This window comes from Gopherus flavomarginatus, chromosome 4 (assembly GCF_025201925.1).
Source record: "Gopherus flavomarginatus isolate rGopFla2 chromosome 4, rGopFla2.mat.asm, whole genome shotgun sequence".
Taxonomy (NCBI): domain Eukaryota; kingdom Metazoa; phylum Chordata; order Testudines; family Testudinidae; genus Gopherus; species Gopherus flavomarginatus.
The window spans coordinates 9,179,875-9,198,703 of record NC_066620.1 but is presented as its reverse complement, the minus strand read 5'-3'; the positions used below and the strand labels follow the sequence as shown (position 1 = coordinate 9,198,703).

The 18,829-nt window shown below is 44.3% G+C and overlaps 1 protein-coding gene across 1 annotated transcript in view; it reads left to right on the top strand.

Moving 5' to 3' along the window:
• HAO1 (hydroxyacid oxidase 1) overlaps positions 1–18,829 on the top strand; it is a 48,800-nt gene that overhangs the window by 21,961 nt on the left and 8,010 nt on the right. The window contains exons 3-5 of the mRNA XM_050952203.1: positions 6,566–6,821; positions 11,631–11,806; positions 14,741–14,832. Of these exons, the coding sequence (XP_050808160.1) occupies positions 6,566–6,821; positions 11,631–11,806; positions 14,741–14,832 (524 nt within the window). The remainder of the gene's footprint in view (positions 1–6,565; positions 6,822–11,630; positions 11,807–14,740; positions 14,833–18,829) is intronic.

Here is an 18,829-nt window from a genome sequence, read left to right as displayed (position 1 = left end):
CTAGGCAACATTCCTGTGTGCAGACACCAAACTCCTCCCTTCCCCCGACGTGGTGAAGAATGCAGGCAATGCCTAGGTCTTGCTAAAAGGACCCCTGGAATACTGACTGGACAACCCTCTGGAGGCCATGGGTACAAAAAAGCTTCTGAAATGGATGCTAGAGAACCAGCAACAGCTGGTGGCCCGGCAACAGCAAGGGTACATACTGCAACAGATTGCAGTCCAGCAGCAACGACAAGCAGCCAAATGGTTAATTTGGTAGCTGGTGGCCCAGCACCAGGCATAACAGGAATGTCTGATTCAGCCGGTAATGACGTTACTGCAGCTTCAGGGAGCATTCAACTCCACAGTGCTTGGACACTTAGGATATGTCCTTCCCGTCATTCTGACCATCTGGCTTACAAAAATGGGCCCCGGAGATGACCTTGAAGCCTTCCTGGTCACCTTTGAGTGGGTGGTCACTGTGGTGTATTAGCTACCAGAACATTAGGCTGTCTTGATAGCCTCATACTTGACCAGCCCTATGCAAGTGACCTATTGAGATTGGACCCAACTGAAGCATTAGACTATGCCAAAGTAAAAGTGGACATACTTGACTACTAAGATATCAACCCTGAGATGTTCCACCAGAGGTTTCTCAGAGAGCTACCCAACTGGAACCTGTCCCTGGATGGTGGCCCAATGCCTGAAGGAAAAGTGTTGGCACTGGTTGGAGAAATGGACCAGAGTATGGGTGGCACAGGCTGTAGTGTTAAAGCAGTTTTCCCAAATTCTCCCAGCCACTGGGAAGGAGTGGGTGAAGTACCACAGACCATTGACTCTGGAGGAAGCCATGACCCTGAAGGAAAATGACACAGCAGCTGAAGGCCTGGCCTCCCTGACCCTTAGGTCGGGGGCCCTCAGTACTTTTTGCCATAAAGGGGTCCCCTAAGCCTCCACTGGATTCCTGCCCTTTGAACTTCTATATGGGAGACAGCCCAGAGGATTTTGGTCCCCCTCTGGAAAGCCTGGGAAGAGCAGGAGTCTTGGGTCAGAGCCCAGTGCCATATTTGCTTCAACTACACAAAAGACTGAAGACACTAGGGGTTTTTGCTGAGGAAAACCTGTCGAAAGCCCAGCAAACACAGGAACTTGCCTATAACCAGGGAGCCCGGTTGCGAACTTTGGAACCAGGCTGTAGGATGTTGTTACTACGCCCGACCTCCGAGCCTAAACTATTGGCCCAATGGCAGGGCCCATCTGGAGTGGTGAAGAGGTAGGTCCAGTTGACTATGAGATCGATCAGCCCAGGAGATGGAAGGAAAGGCCGATTTACTGTGTCAGTCTTCTGAAGGCCTGGAAGGGTCAGGAAGGCTTTCTGACAGTCCTGTGTTTCCCGGAACCCAAGTAGCACTTCAAGCTGCACCATCACTAGACCCAACAGCTGTGCCAGTGGGGTTGGAGCGGAGCCTGGCACAGCAAGCTCAGTTGCTGCAGCTGATATAGGTCTTCCTCGCAGTATTCTCGGCCCTGCCAGGAAGGGTGCACCTAATCCACCACCACATTGTGATGACCCCTGGACAGAAGGTACATGAGAATCATTGATCACTGCCGAAGAATATGTGGGCAATGGTTTGAGAGGCGCTCCAAGCTATGCTGACCCTAACGGTTGTCGAGGAGTCCTGCAGGGAATGGAGGATTCCCATCGTACTAGTGCCAAAAAACAGTGGCAAAACCTGATTCTGTATAGACTTCAGAAAGGTCAATACGATATCATGCTTTGATGCCTACCCAGTGCCCCAGGTGGATGAGCTATTAAAGGGAGCACCAAGTACTTCTCCATGCTGGACTTAACAAAGGGTTATTGGCAAATCCTGCTGATGAGGGCATCCTGGGAGAAGATAACCTTCCCAACACCACTTGGTCTCTATCGATTCATGACGATGCCCTTCGGCCTGCACGGCTAGGCTACAATCTTTCAGCGACTAATGGGCTAAGTGCTGTGACCGCACAACCAATACGTGGCTGCCTGTGTTGATGACATAGTAATTTACAGTAGCAGAAGGAAGGCCCATCTGCATCACATCACAGCGGTCGTCCAAGCTCTCGAGAATGCAGGGCTTACCACAAACCTGGACAAGTGCTGCCTGGGGCAGAGAGAAGTGACATACCTTGGGTACGCAGTGAGGCGGGGCTGACTACACCTCCTTTTGGATAAAGTCCAGGCACTAAGTGACTGCCCAGCCCTTACAAACAAAAAGAAGATTCGGTGTTTCATCAGCCTGATTGGCTATTATGGAAGTTTTGTGACTAGCTTTGCCACAATAACAACCCCTCTTATAAACCTCGTAAAGAGGACCCCACCCAGGAAGGTGCAATGGATGGAGCCATGTGACAGAGCCTTCTAGACTTTGAAGGACCAGCTAATCCAGGGGCCAGTTCTCTTTTACCCTGATTTTTCCCAAGCCATTTATCCTACAGACAGATACATCGGAGGTGGGCCTCGGTGCCATGTTGTCCCAAGAAGCAGACAGCGAAGAACGCTCGGCATTATATTTTAGTATGAAACTATTCCTCCAAGGGACAAACTCCAAGGTGCTCCACTGCCTTGGAAAGGCACAAGCAAACATTGATTTTTTTCTCTCTGGATAGGGGAGGAGAGCAGGAGAAAGATCCACCACTGGGTTCTAGCTTGAAGGGGAGGCTGTGTGATATAAGCCCCACACCGGGGTGGAAAGGGTTAAGGAGCAGCTCTGGGCCCAGAAAGCCCCACCTGGGCACCCCTACTCTGCCTGGTCACAGTGGTGGCTGAGATCCAGGCTTTTCAATCATGGAGGTACTGCCTGGTGTGGACACCAAACCCCTCCCTCAACAGCATGCTACATCGTCATTAAGATTCTATCAGTGATGTTATTCTCATGGCCATTCAGATCACGTTAGGCTGGGATTCATCTAACGGTCTGTTCTCCATTACCCAGACTGTAACTCCCAGGAAGGTTAATGGTGCTTATAAGGCCACATAACTTTTAAGAAGCTGATTCTTCCATTATCAGATCATTTCACTATTTGTTAACAAAAAAGGTTTAAGTATCTGAAATTAGTTTAGATCAGCCAAAAGCATTATAGTTTTTTGGAAGGCTAAAAATATTATTTTTAAATGTTTTAAAAGGGCCAAGATATTTAACGTGTAGCTCAGCTAAAATGGGAACTTCGAGTCCGAACAACTATGAATTTTTGTGTGTGGGTGTGTGTGGTTTGATACTGCAGATCCCAAATGGATGCCTGTAGTTTTGATTTTGGATTTGGCCCATAATAATAGGCAACCTAAACAAGTGTGTCTTTGGTGACCCCCAGTGCAAGGGATGAAGAGGCAGATCTAGAGGCACACTCGGTAGCACAGTGGTGAGTGGAGCAGCCTTTCTACGTCTGAATATAAAAGAGCTGGACAAACAAGCCCAGGAATAGGGGTGATTTGCACCATCTGGCTTCTGCGTTATGCACCCGATGGCATGGGAAGAATGATGATGACTGATTTTAGTCCATACCCAAAAGGGGTTAATTTTCCATATATAGTTCAGAGGAGGCTGAAATTTTATGAGAATTTGGCTCCTTTTAATCCAATTTGGCACTATTGAGCCCGGATTCAACTATGAACTCAAACTGCAACCTAAATGTAATCTGGATCCAGATGTAAACACAGTCTTTCCAATTCATTTCCATATGTATAGTTGAACTGAAATGTTTATTAAAAACTAGTCAAGATCTCCTCCTATTAACTGAATATATATGAACGTAATAGGGTAGATTATGTTCTCATTTACTCGTTTGTGGTAAAACTTATGTTACCAGGGTTGCAGAGGTTCAACTAAGGGCGTGTCTACATGGTAGGATAATGCACTTTATGGGAGGTGGGGGGTGATTTCTAAAGTGCAGTAATGTGTTGCATATTAATTGGCCCATGTAGACTCTGCTGTGCGTTACAGGTTCCCAAGTGCACTTCACTATAGTAATGTTTCAAGCAGCATTAATTAAAGCATACTAGCAGAGTCTACATGGTCCAATTAATATGCAACATGTTAACGAGCTTGAGAAATCATACCCCTATAGAGCACATTACTCCACTGTGTAGACAAGCCCGAACAGTAAATAACTATCTAAATACATCTGAATGCAAAATATTTACATTCTCTCCCATTATTAGATTTCAGGTCTGCTATAGCTGAATTACCAACATTTACAGGCCATGATTTTGCAAAACACTTTGGTGACTTTCTGTATCCCACTGTAAGTGATTTAGGTGCCTAACTCCCATTGATTCCAGTCGATTCTCTGCAACTTCGTTAACTCAGCCCAAGGTTATGGGCTTATTACAGAAGTGGGTGGGTGTGGCACTTCGGCCTGCAATTTGCAGAGGCTCAGATTAGATGATCATGATGGTCCTTTCTGGTCTGTGTATTTATGAGCTTAGTCTGCTCAGGCACTGTTGATTATGCCACTATTAAACAATTAAATTTAAGCATCAGTGCAGTCCCATTCATGACAAATTAAAGTATGTACTTCAGTTCTTTGCTGGATCTGAGCCAAAGGTGTGTTCTATCTTGAAAAGCTGATGGCTTTCTGAGAGATTCCATCATGATTTGGTTAGCGCATGAGTAAAAAGATTTTTCTTTGAATGGCCAGTCACGTGAAATCAAGCTAGGATCTTAAATCAGTCTGGATTCTTTCTTACACCTTGGCTCAATTTAGACATTATGGAAGAGTTGCACAGATTTTTCTTTCCACAAATATTTTCATTAAGTTTTTTGGTAGGAATATTTGTTGACATGGTGAGTTTCAAGGTCATATTGCAGAATATTTGCTGAAAGCGAATTTCAAATATGAGAGGATTCATACCAGACATCTAACTGTTAAAATGATTCTCATCTAATCATGTGACAGAAATGTACCAGATTACTTACGTGTCCAACCATATCAACTTGATTTCTGAATATTTTCAAGAAACTGCTTTGTGAACCACCTGACATTTAAACCAAGAATTATTTAGCACGTAATTTTGAGCAATGAATCCGTTGGCAGAAGTCATTATATGGTTGCTGCTAATTTGTGAAAAAAATAAGAGGCAAAGTTTTTCAAATAAACGATTTGCAATTTACAATTTTCTGAGTAGGCCAGGGAGTGAAAATTCTCTATCATTTCTCTCACTAGTGGTTCTTAAACGTTTGTACTGGTGACCCCTTTCACATAGCAAGCCTCTGAGTGCAAACCACCTTATAAATTAAAACAACTTCCTTACATATTTAACACCATTATAAATGCTGGATGCAAAGCGGGGTTGGGGTGGAGGCTGACAGCTCACGACCCCCCCATGTAATAACCTCGTGACCCCCTGAGGGGTCCTAACCCCCAGTTTGAGAAGCTCTGGTGTAAATGCAAGAGATCCATCTGTTGTTCACTTTATACAGTTGTCCTTCTACTGAGTTAAGCAAAAGGAGAATATAAATAAAAACAAACGCTTAGTAGATTCTGATGGATCATAAATGCCTATCTGTTAGCTATATTTATCCTGCTTCATGGATTCTGTAATTTATGCATCCCTCTGTGCTTCTTGGAGTAGCAAAACTTGCAAGATGGAAGACCAAAGCATGCTTGTTTCATCCATTGAAGGCTGCTGAGTGGTTGTGGGAGGGTGTAACCAATTTGTTTGAATAAACTGTTCATAAGATTCCACTTTGAGCGATTTGTAATCCTTATTTAATCAAACGTCCTCATAAAGACCACTTTTTAGGGCCTGGAAAGTATGGAGATGAGGTTTTTAGACAGAGGACCATTTACATGAAAAATATGCATGCTGTGGTGCACCAAGAAAAAAAGCAGGCTTTATCTGATATTTTAGAGCTTTACTGTGTGTTTCCCTCTGTTTTACATTGCAATAGATTGCCCTGTTAGATTGATAAAATATGATTGTGCGAGGTTAGTTAGTTTGTCAAGCACCCTGGGGTGGAATTCTCCTCTGTGCAGAGAGCTAGCACACAGCCTGGGCACCACCGACCCCCTATTTGGAGCTTTTAAATGATATATAACTCTATGGCTAACTTTCTGCACAGGAGGGGATTTTTCACCCATAAGATATTTAAGTTCTAGGAGGAAAAAGCTCAAGAGGTGCTGCGGTCTACTAGACAGGGAACTAGATTAGGAGGCAGGAGACCTAGATTGTATTCCCAGCTCTGCCACTGACCTGCTGTTTGACCTTGGGCAAGTCACCTCTCTTTTACCTCCCATCCTTACTGTGCCCACTATTCAGGGTATCTTTTCACTGCAGGGAAAAAGATGCATTCTTAGCCCAAGTGAGCTAGTTTGGGAGACAACAGCAGTGAAGACATGGCAACTCTGCTTTTAACTTGGGTTTGCCGCTTTGAGTCCAACGCCAGACTTCCCTACAGGCTTTAACTTGAGCTGCTAACCTGAATTGGAAGCAGAGCTGCCGTGTCTTCACTGCTGTTTTAACCTGGTGACTCCTGCCAAGTAGCCAGCTCTAAAGAGGTCCCACTTATGAAGAACGGGCACTAATCTAACTTCTGCTCCTCAGCTTGCAGGTCGCTGGGGACAGGGATGATGCTCAGCTCCTGGGCCACCTCCACCATCGAAGAAGTTGCCCAGGCGGCTCCTGATGGCCTTCACTGGCTGCAGCTTTATATCTACAAGGACCGGGAGGTCACCAGGTCACTCGTGCAGCGTGCTGAGAGAGCAGGCTACAAAGGAATCTTTGTGACGGTGGACACGCCACTCCTTGGCAAGCGCTTTGACGATGTCCGCAACAAATTCCAGCTGCCCCCGCACCTCAGGTACTTACCAGCCTATTGCTCTGGAAAGTCCATTTTCAGCTAGAACATACGCATCTGTTGCTGCTGCTGCTGCAATGTTGTGTGTGGTTTTGGCTTGCCCCCTTTCGGGGGGGAGGGAGGGAAGGGAGGAGGAGGTTCTTCCAGATTAGGTGTGTCACATTTTCCTTTATGACTCAGGAGCTGAGCAAGCTTCCTCTGTCATGCTCTCTCCTCTGCCACCTCTAGGAGTGTACTTGACACCAACACTGAGGTAAATGGTCTTGAGTGTCAGTGGGAGTATTAAAAGCAGTGGGAAGGGGAACTCCTCCTGATTAAAAACAAACAAATACAAGTACATAAAAGGTTGTTACAAGGAGGAGGGAGAAAAATTGTTCTTATTAACCTCTGAGGATAGGACAATAAGCAATGGGCTTAAATTGCAGCAAGGGCGGTTTAGGTTGGACATTAAGAAAAACTTCCTAACTGTCAGGGTAGTTAAGCACTGGAATAAATTAACTAGGGAGGTTGTGGAATCTCCATCACTGGAGATTTTTAAGAGCAGGTTAGACAAACAGCTGTCAGGGATGGTCTAGATAATACTTAGTCCTGCCTTGATTGCAGGGGGCTGGAGTAGATGACCTCTCAAGGTCCCTTCCAGTTGTATGATTCTGTGAAATCTGGATCTTTTAGTGTAATGAATTGGACTGGAGAAAGAGGATCCAGGTTCAGGAGGCACCTTGTTCAGCCTGCCACCAGGGGATTCCACGCTGAGTCAGGATTGCTGGCTCTCAGCACATAACATGAGTCAATCAGCACACACAACGAAGATCTGTTTCCTACAACTCTTCCTGTCTGCTGCGTCCCTTACTGCTAATGAAACAAGTCTTACCTGTGAGCCTCTGCGCGGTCAAACTGGGTAGAACATTTCTGAAACAGTTTTGCTCAAGCTGTAGAATTACCTTGATGACAATATGCTTTTTCATCAAATTAACCCTGTAAAACTTTCTAAAACCAGGGGATTATTTTAAACACTGAAATAGTGTAATTCAAATGAAAAACAGAAAAAGACATCCGTGTAGCTTTTTGTTTCAGAGCCATAGGTGAAATTCTCCAGTATGATGCTTTTGTCAAGTGATCTGATAGCTTTTTCTTGGCTTCAGACTTTCAACAAAGTTTCTGAGTAACAACAAGGTGCCATTGTGCACCGAAATGTGTGTAAGACAACATTCATTCAAGCGTTGATCTGCGTTTCAGAGTCCAAGAAAAACAACAGTTATTGCTATAATCGGCTCCGTGGTTCTGTTTTTTCCTACCCACCCCACAAACCAAGTGCTAAAAAGCTGGATCTTACTTGGAGAGGGGAAGCAGGACGCAGACTGTTCCCTTCTCGTTTTCTTCTAATGCTACAATTAGAGCGGCACAATGACAACCTAAAACCAGGTGAAATTCAGCTAGTTTCAGGTACGAACAGAGAAGTGAAACCAGTTGGTTTCATGTGAAAATTGCTTGGTTCCTAGAGCTGTTCATTAAAGGAACTTCCTGCCATCACAGAATGGGCCCAGTTTCTGAAAAGGCAGAGTTGTTTGGTAGATAGGGCACTGGAGTGGGCCACAGAAGAGCTTGGTGCTATTCCTGGCTTTGCCACTGGGTGACTTGGGTAAGTCTCTTGTCTAGTAAGATAATGAGCTCGGTTTAAGGACTGTGAACCCTCCTATACCCATACGCAAGGCACAGAGCTTAACAAAGCCCAGTGTGATCCTCCCACCCTGTTTCGGAATGCTAAACTGTGCAATAGTGTTCAGCCACTAGGTGGCACCCTGTGCAACATCCCTTACTTGGGTTAGTGTAGCTATAGGCAAGAGGGCATTGAAGGATGGTTATGAAAGACACACCTCTGGTGTATTTCTCAGTGGAAGAAGGTCTATAGTCGGCCCATATCTGGTATAAGAGTCTGACCTGCTGTTAGAAGCCCTGCAACCTACTGTGTACAAGAATTCCCTGACATGCCCTTTTTCATCTTACTCAAAAAACAGTGGAACCCTCATTTGCTCAAACTTTCCAGAAATATTCACCTTCAGGCAGTGACCTGTGCAAGGAAAATTTCAGCCCCAAAGATATGCAGTGTTGTTGTAGCCATGCTGGTCCCAGGATACTACGGAGACAAGTTGAGTGAGGTGTTACGTTTTATTGGACCTACTTCTGGAGAGGGGAGGAGTTAGTCCAATAAAAAAATATTACCTCAGTCCCAAAGGTAAACATTTCGGAAAGTTATGTACAACTGTAAGAAGGGGTGTTTGAATTGAATGTTAAGCAACCTTGATTGTTAACAATTGCTGCCACTCCCACTATAATGCTAATAAAGCCTAGGTGAGCTCATCTGATGAACCAGACTATGAAGATTGCACTGGGGAAAATCCCCTTGATATCTCTCTTGCTTCAAGCTAACTCTTGAAATGTAAGTGGGTTAACTAAAGCCTGGTCTACACCTAAAACTTAGGCTATGTCTACATGTCAGACCTTACAGTGGCACAACTGTACCATTGTAAGGTATTCCATTATGCCTATGGGGGAGAGCTGTCCCTCAGCATAATTAAACCACCCCCAATGAGCGGTGGTAGCTATGTCAGCAGAAGAGCATCTCTCGCCAACATAGCGCTGTCCACACTGGGGCTTTTGTTGGTGAAACTTATGTTGGTCATGTGTGTGTTTTTTTTCACTGACTGACATAAATGCTAATGTAGACAAAGCCTTAGGCTGGCCTAGCTGTGTCCCTCAGAGCTGTGAGACATTTAATGCCCTGGGCAAGATATTTAGGTTGACCGAACCCCCACTGTATAAGAAGCTAGGTTGAGGGGAGAATTCTTCCATCCACTCAGCTATTGCCTCTGACAAGTGGATTGCCTACACTGATGGAAAAACACCTTTCCGTTGAGATAGGAAGCATCTACACTACAGTACTACAGCGACACAGCTGCAGTATAGACATGGCCTCATTGTCTACACTACAGGGATGTAGCTACAGCTCTGCTGCTGTAGTGCTTGTAGCATACTCTTAGGGATACCTGTAGGCCAGATCCACTGGGTGAGATCCTGGCTGCATTGAAGTCAACAGGCTTCAGTGAGATCAGGATATCACTCATTGTGTTTCATGGGCTTTGGATTAGGCCCTAAAATAGCAGCTCTGGTCCAGCAGAATGAGCATTTATGTATTTTAGGTACTTACATGGGCCCTGTTACCATAGTATCTGAACTCATCACAATCTTTACTGTATTTATCCTCACAACATCCTTGTGGGAGGCAGGGCTGTGGTGTTATCCCCATTGTACAGATGGGGAACTGAGGTACAGAGAGACTTGGTGACTTGTCAAAGGTCACACAAGAAGCCTGTGGCAGAGAAGGGACTTGAATCCACTGTCCTAACCACTGAGCCATCCTTCCTCTTCATAGGTTCTATTCCTGACCCTAACACCGACTTGCTATTGGACTGGGGCCTGATCTTACTTCCCTTGAAAGCAAGGAGAGTATTGCTATTGATTGCAATGATAGCATAGGTCCTTTGTGTGCAAGCTATGAGACACATGTCTGGCCATTTTTTTTTGGTTGATATTGAATACTATCCTAAATGCAAGGATATGTGCCTTTGCTAACTGTGTGTGATGGGGTGTATCAGTCCCTGAGGCCCCTTGCTGGAGGCCTCTGAGTCCTACCACACCCCATCCCAGAAAAGAAGCAGCAGAGGTGACTCCTCCAGGCTTCCTAGAGTGGCAGCATGGAAGCAGCCAATTAGAGGCTGCAGGGGTAACCAATCACAGCCCATTAGGCTACTATAAAAAGGAGATGCTGGACAGATCAGACCAATCACTGGCTGGATCCTGGGGAGCAAGGAAGGTGCTCTTGCTGACTGCAGTGACTCAGCAAGACTTCATCCCTGAGCTAAGGGTGAAGGTACAGGTGAAGGGACCATGGGGAAGTGGCCCAGGGAACATTAGTCACAGAGTTAAAAGGGATGCAGCAGGTTGCTACTATTTATAGGGTCCCTGGCTTGGGACTTGGAGTAATGTGTGAGCCTAGCAGGTACCCCTCCACCTGCCACAGGCAGAATGGCCAAAGCCCAAAAGAAGGGGAATTTACACAGGCCCCAGGGAGCAGGCTAAAGACCCCAAAGAAGGTCAGCGTTTGTGGACTTTGATAACCCCCCGGAAGGGGACTGAACTAGTGGCTTAGCTGAAGAGCTGGGGCCAGTGAGCCTTGCTACCGAGTGAAGAGTCTCCAGGAGGGAGTCTTGGGGGTACTACTCTATAACAGAGCAGAGAGTATTGACAGCTAGCCCAGAAGCGGCTGAGAGAACCGAGCCCAGAGGTAGGGCTAAAGAGACCAGCTGAGGGTACTGGGATAGGCCCTGTTGGACTGATTAAGGACTGAGCCCAAGGACAGAGCTACTGATAGAGACATAGCTAATGGCACTGTGAGAGGCCCTGTTAGGCTGTGTACCCCAGAAAGGGTTGGCTTGTGTTACACACCCACAGACGATGTGTGACTCAGCTGGAGGGCTGAGTTGCTGAAAACCTGCTTGAGAAGTTAACAGCATAACAAGGGTCACCACAAGTGATGCAGCTAGAGAGAGAGAGTGCAGGCACACACCTGCCCGATAGGAGGTGCTCACGGGAGGTGACAGGCCCCATCACACTGTGCAATATAAGCCCCAGATTTTGCCATGAGATCTGTACCAGTGAAGGGATCCGCTGGCATGGAACTCCTTGCAGGGCGAATGTGGGTTTTTAAATATTTTTTTTTCAGTGTAATTTTCTTTTGTCTCTGTGTAACGCTAGAATGAAAAATTTCAACACCGACGATTTGGCATTTTCCTCCGAGAAAGGCTACGGCGAAAATAGCGGACTGGCTGTTTATGTAGCCCAAGCCATTGATCCGTCCATCAAGTGGGAGGATATTAAATGGCTCAGAGGACTGACATCTCTGCCGATCATCGCTAAAGGAATTCTCCGAGGTTTGTAGCAGCGAAGGGTCAGCAACAGGCTCTCATGAGGCTTCCTTTATTTAACTCCAGTACTGATAGAAATAAACACTTTTATGTTGCTTTATTGGCACAGATTTTTCTGTAGGATGAATGTATAGACTTAGAATAGACATAGGGAGTGCACGATTTTCGTTTATCTTTTAAAAAATATTCTTATAACATAGGCTACCAGAACTTTAAGCAAATGCTGAAATCTCCTGGATTTTAATGGGAATTTCCATGCATGCTTCAATGATTTTCTGAGTAGGGAGGAGTTGCCCAACTGGAGCCTAAACCAGCTGAAACAAACGGTTTCGTCTTCCTAACTGGGGGCTGGACTGGGAAGTGCTAACTGTCTTTCTGTGCCAGCTAGTTCAATGGGAGTTGAAGGGCATTCTCTCTGCCTTTCTTTCTCATGTAAACTCTTCTACAGCATGCCTCATTGTGCTATGGGAGTCTCTCCCAATGTTATGAAGCATATGCATAGATGTATATTGCTCTCTCTTTTCCTCCTGGTCAGCAGGGGCTGGACATCATTATTTTTCTGGTTGTGGGAAGGCTAGGGCAAAGATGTGGGTTTTGTAGTAGGCACTGAAGGCATTGTCAGAGGTCCGTGGTCATCCTGGCCAGGAAATGCTCATCGCCTTCAATGATTGGGCCCTAGGAGAGTGCGAGCTAACAGAAATTATATCCTGCTTCTTCATCACACAATGCATAGTTTTTATGGGCTTCTGACGTCAGTGCAGTTACAGAGGTGTAACCTGGGTAATGGCAGAGAATTAGCATCAAGCCTGGCTGCCGTGCATAGTTACAGACCATCTCACCACTGCTATTAAGCATTTACATGGTATAGAATTTTGTGGACCTAATTCTGATCTCACCTGTGCTGGTGTAAAGTGGGTGCAGCTCCCTGGAAACCATTGGAATCAGACCAATGTCAGTGACGTCAGAACCAGGACCTTAGGTAGCTACTCCTCACGTTACTCTTGCAATGAGATGAAGAGGGCTGGGTTGTGTTTTTGCTCACACAGGTTTCTGACCACCATAACTCTGCTGACCTCATTGTAGTAACTCCTGATTGAGTAATTGAATCAAGCATGGAGATGTTGTGGCTAGCCCAAGGTCTCATGGCAAGCCAGTCACAGAACCAGGAATTAGCATTCAGTACTTCCCTATTCCGAGTGCTGTAAATCACACTGCTTTCCCGAGAGACCACCACCACCTGCAAACAAATCAGTGATGTATATGGGACCCTTCATCTCAGCTCTCTTCACATACTGCTTTGCAGACTGGACAGCCAAAGGTTGGCTTTGAGTTATTAACTGTTGCAGTGGTACTTAGGAACGTCATTCATGGGGCAGAAACCCATTGTGGTAGGTACTGCACCCCCCTCCCCCGGGTTGTTTTTTGTAGAAATCAAGTTTGTATTGCTTTGTGCATATCCCGTACGCTGTGTATTATTGCAACACAGTTCTGCCTAATGTCAGAGATTCTCACAGCTCATTTACATGCATAAGGGAAGGGTCATTGTCTCGTGCACTTGGAGTCTGGATACTTGGCTTCAGTTCCTGACTCAGCCCCTGTCTTGGTGTTTGGGTAAGTTGTTTGACTGCTCATGCGGTGAACCCATCTATAAAATGTGAACAGTAATGTTTCAACGTCACAAGGATGCTGCGGGACGTAATTAGCATGTGGAAAGGACTTTGAGATCCCATTAAAAGGTTTTTTAGTTTGTGTGTGTGCGTGCATGCTTAGATACTATGGTAGTGGGCACCATGGAAGTACTATAAATAGTTCTACATGTTTACCTACTTTAATATGTCAAACTCAGTATGATTTTATCTATAGTACTTATAAAGCCTGCTAGTGCCATAGGAGCTGAGCACTTCACAGTCTTTACTATATTTATGCTCACAACAGCCCTGTGGGGTAGGGAAGTGCTATTATCCCCATTGTACAGATGGGAGGATTGAGGCACAAAGAAGCGTTAGGTAAAATGGTCAGAAGTACTCATGTGACTTAGACACCTAAGTGCCTGTGTCACTTAGGTACTAAGTCCTATTGACTTCTGATGAGACTTAGGCTCCTAAATCCCATTTTCAAAAATGACTTAGGCACTTGGAAGGCTTGGTCATTTAGGGTCATATTTTCAAAAACACCAGCGTGACTTGAGCAAGGTCACTCAGTCTGAGCCAGAGCAAAGATTGGAATTCTAAGTCTTAGACTATGGCCCTAACCATTACACCATCCTCCCTCTGTCTAAGTTCTAGATGAACTTATTTTCCATTTTAACTGATATTCCCAAATCAATAAAATATTCCATTTTCCATAATTGTATAAGCATTCATATGCTGGCATTAATTTAGGGTGAATCTGAAATCAGCTATGGCAGGAAACGGGAACAAATGGATGTATTCTATCCATGGCACGTACAGACCCAAGCTCAGCTCTGAGTTACATGCTGCATGTGTAGAAGTGAGAACGGGACTTTTTTTGTTTCTTTCTGAAGCTTCTGTAATCAGTCAAAAGGCAACTGAACATAGTCAAGTGATTACACACTGTAATGATATTAATAATTTCAGACTACAGTAAAACATGCAGCAGCAGGATTGTCTTAAGGATGATGAATTGCAGATTAGTGTGATGAAAGTACATGCCAGCCACCAGAAGAGATATATAACTGCCTACTCAGAGCTACTTATCTCCTCCAGTGTTCCGAGTGATACAAATGGGGCTAACTTTAATTCTGGTCAGGCCACAATTTATGGACGCAACTGTCTGCAGGCTGGTGCAAGGCCCAGCTATTAGGAGACAGAGCACTGGGTAGATTCTCATTACCACAATATTTTTACAGATGCTGTCATTGCTACGTGGACAGCCCTAATTAACTACAATGTCTGAAGGGCTGACTTTTGTTTCTTGCAGCTGATGATGCTAGAGAAGCTGTGAAGCAGGGTGTAAATGGGATCCTGGTGTCAAACCATGGTGCGCGCCAACTGGATGGTGTGCCAGCAACTGTGAGTATTGGTGAAACCACTTAGGAATGGCACTTGAGAATCTGTTTAGTAACTTTAATTGCATCTACAGCTGCTTGCTAACTTATTCTCTCTCTCCCTCTGCCTCACCGCCCCCCTGCTCCTGCCCTGCCCTGCCCCTTTTAAGTTGCACATGTGGTTACTGGAGAGGAAACATGTAAACGTGTGCTATATTTTTTTAAGCTCCAATGGTCTGTTTCTTTCAAGGTCCCTTAGAATTTCACAGCATGCATGTAGGCACTTGTAGCCTCTTACTGGTGTGTGTGAGGGCAGCCTGTGGATTTCTTTCTTCTGAGAAATCAAACCAAAAGCCACAGAAGAATTAACATGTGGGCTATTGCCTCTGGGAACCTGGGCAGCCTGCCCTGGCTGCAGGGCTCAGGAAAGCAATCCAAAGGAGTGGTTTCAGGGTAGCTCATTTAAGAACCCAATAAAAGGAGAAAAGTAGTCCTTGATGCTTGGCATACCATGGATAATTCAAACCTTTAACTGCACTAGGAGGCGCAAGTGGGTACGTGTCTTCTGACACGTTGAAACAATGTCTTACCCCATGCTACCTGATGGCAATACAACACAGTGGAATGTGGAATAAATAATGTAGCAGGAGGCCAGAGGTCACAGCTAAAGAATTTGTTGAATGGATTAGCCAGGATGAGAAGCCAACTATAGCTGAATTAACTCCGATATCTCCATTTTACTGTAAGCAGAAAGTCTGCATAAGTTTAGGGGGTTGAGCCTTAGTGAACTCCTTCCCGCTCCCATCTGTCTCTGTTCCCTCTGAAATCCATGAGCCCACAGTCTTTGGTGATCATCCACTTACACTAAGAATGATAGGGCCCAGCAACTTCTGTACCGTTACCTTCTCCTAGCCATACCAGTTAAGGATAGAGGCCTGGAATTCTGAGGATTTTATGCTAATTAGGCAATATTCTAATGTGAAGATTTGAATATGCATTTCCTTATTTGAATAAACCTTTCTACTACCAAATCTATCAAAGGTCTCCTGCTCATCACACCTAGCTTTCCTCTCCTTGGAGTTTCTCTACCATTTCCCCCTTCCTTTCTAGTTTCCCCCATTCACCCTCTCTCTGGCTCCTTGCTGCCTGAGATTCCTGAACTCCTGAGAGACTGAGTGACAAGCAGGAGATTTAGATGGATGCTCAGGTGAGCGGGAGAGGTTGCCCAAAATCAAGTCTTACAGGAAACCAGGAGTCTTAATAGAACTGGATGAAAATAGGAAAAAGTATTGGCAAAAAAAATTTCAAACTTGGATCAATGCAACAAAATTTGTTCCCGCTTCAGCCCCCCTTCAAAAAAATGTATGGAATATTATTTCAAAGTTTTCTGAATTTTAAACATTTAGAAATTCTTAGTATTTGTTTCCATTTTTCTCCCTACCCTTCTCTTTTACCATCTAGTGCAATAAGCTGAAAAAATCATGTCCAGACTTGTCCCCCCTGCTTTTCCTTTTGATACACTAAAACTTTTCAAACCCACTGAAAAGCTACAAGGCAGCAAAAGGAGAAATGAAAATTCCAAAGCCTGACACTTTGACTTTTCACTACTTCTCCAACTTTGGAAACCTTGCAGAGTCGTTGAGGCTTGGTCTACCCTATCACTTACTTCGGTGTAACTTACGTCGCTCAGGGGTGTGAATAAGCCACCCCTTTGAGTGACGTAATTATGCCTACCTGAGCACTGGTATGGCCTGCTATGTCAGCGAGAGAGTTTTCTCCTGCTGACATAGCTCCACCTCTCACAGAGGTGTATTTATTATGCCCATGGGAGAGCTCTCTCCTGTCAACATAGAGTGTCTTCGCCAGACATGGTACAACGGTGCAGCTGCATTCTAGTGTAGACTAGCCCTTAATGTTTCATTTTTCCTTTTGCTGCTCTGTAACTTTGTAACTTTGAAAAGATAGTGAGTAGAGTAAAAAGAAAAGATGTTTACCTGGGATGAATAACCATACAACTAGTAATCAGCCATGCTTTTGCATTCAGTGGCATAGAAGAGTAATTGGGAAAATTGTAGCTTTTGATGATAAACTGAAAAGCTTGATAAAAATGTTTTCACAGTAGCTCTCCGTTCTGAAGCACAAGCTGTTTTTCACTGAAAAACATTTTGAATGAAAAATTTCCAGGATTTGTGTTAGAACATCCCTTCCTTCCCTTAGAACCCTTTGATCTCTTCCTTCCTTTCTCTCTGGGGGGCCTGCCAATTCCCACCATTAACCCTCCTCCCCAGATCGTGTTGGTGTTACACAAATGACCTTTTTCTAGTTTTTCAGAAGAAACCTTATCTTAGCTTTCTATTCTAGCTATGATCACAGGTATTTCCTAAATGTTACACAAAGCAAGGAGTCAGCCTCTGATTGGCCCTAGCTTGGCCATGTGTCTCAGGCAGACCAAGGACTATTGATGATGCCAGGGTGGGAGGAGGAGGATTGGGAGAAAGCAGCTGTGCAGTGATACTCACCCTGGGAGAATGTAAATATGTCAGCTGGCAACTTGGCTCAGTTTTTAATTGTAACGTAGGGGTCAAAATTCTACTTTCAGGTCTTTCAGTTCTCAGATGTTCTCTGAATACTAGTGTGGCTCTCCCATTAAATCACTAGGAGACTTACTCCTATAGGGAGACAAGAACATGCTTTGCAATAAGTCACATGAACAGAATTTAGAGCTTATTTCTTCCAGCTAACTTCTGTAATTCGGTCAGAGTCAACAACAGGAAAGTGTTTGTATGAACATTTGTTTGCATTCAAAATGAAATTTAACTGTGATCATGACTTTTTAATATTTGCTTTCTGCAAACATTCACTCGGTCTGGCTTTGCCACCTTGAATGTTTGCAGAAAGCAAATGTCAAATGATATACTTGATTGTAAAATTCCAAATCTACATGGCGTCAGGCAGCACTTAAGACCCTCAACTGGGGAACTAACCAATACCGTGTGACTTGTGTTTACTATCCAATGCTGCAGGGACTCTGAAGTTTAAATGTAAAAAAAGAATTGGCAGTGAACTATCACTAAAATCTTCAAGAGTGCTTCATAGACTTTTAAGTCAAAGTCCCATTTTCATAAGGGACCTAGATCAAGATTTTAAATGTGTCCAGTGATTTTTTGGTAGCCTCGTTTTTCAGGTAGCCAGTTTAAGACACCAAAAAAGGGTCTGATTTTCAGAGGGTAAATGCTCAGCCCTTTCTGAAAATGAGGCCTCTTTTTAGGTGGCTGAATCTGAACACCCACAAAATGAGGCACATCTGAAAATCTACTTGCTCACTTCTGAAAATGAGACTCCTAAGTCATTTGGGCATTTCTGAAAATTTTACACTGTATGTGAGAGCTACTCTGAAATGACAGTAAAGAGTCCTGTGGCAGCTTATAGACTAACAGACCTTTTGGAGCATGAGCTTTCATGGGTGAATACCCACTTCGTCAGATGCATACCCACATGCATCTGATGAAGTGGGTATTCACCCACGAAAGCTCATGCTCCAAAACGTCTGTTAGTCTATAAGGTACCACGGGACTCTTTGCTGCTTTTACAGATCCAAACTAACACAGCTACCCCTCTGATACTTGATTCTGAAATGAACCATTCATGAAGGAATTAACAAATTATTTTGAATAATAAGGAAATTCAAGAATGTTAACATCTACTCACATTTTGCCAACTGAAATAGAGAAAAAATTGAACTGAAAAATGTATTTATTACAAATTATTTGCTTGTAATAAGTTAGCTTGGAGGAGAAGAAACCATTAAGTAATGTATTTTGAATATTCTGGTCTGTTCACTGGATTTTATATTGCAACAGTGGGGTATATATATAATACATTTTTCATAATATCTATTTGTACCAGATCATAAAGTGTTTCTATTTCTGCATCATAATCACATGTTTTAATTTGATGGGTTTTTGAAATCTGAGTTGAACCCAAACTGGTTAATATTTCCTAATGCCTAATTACACGTTGAG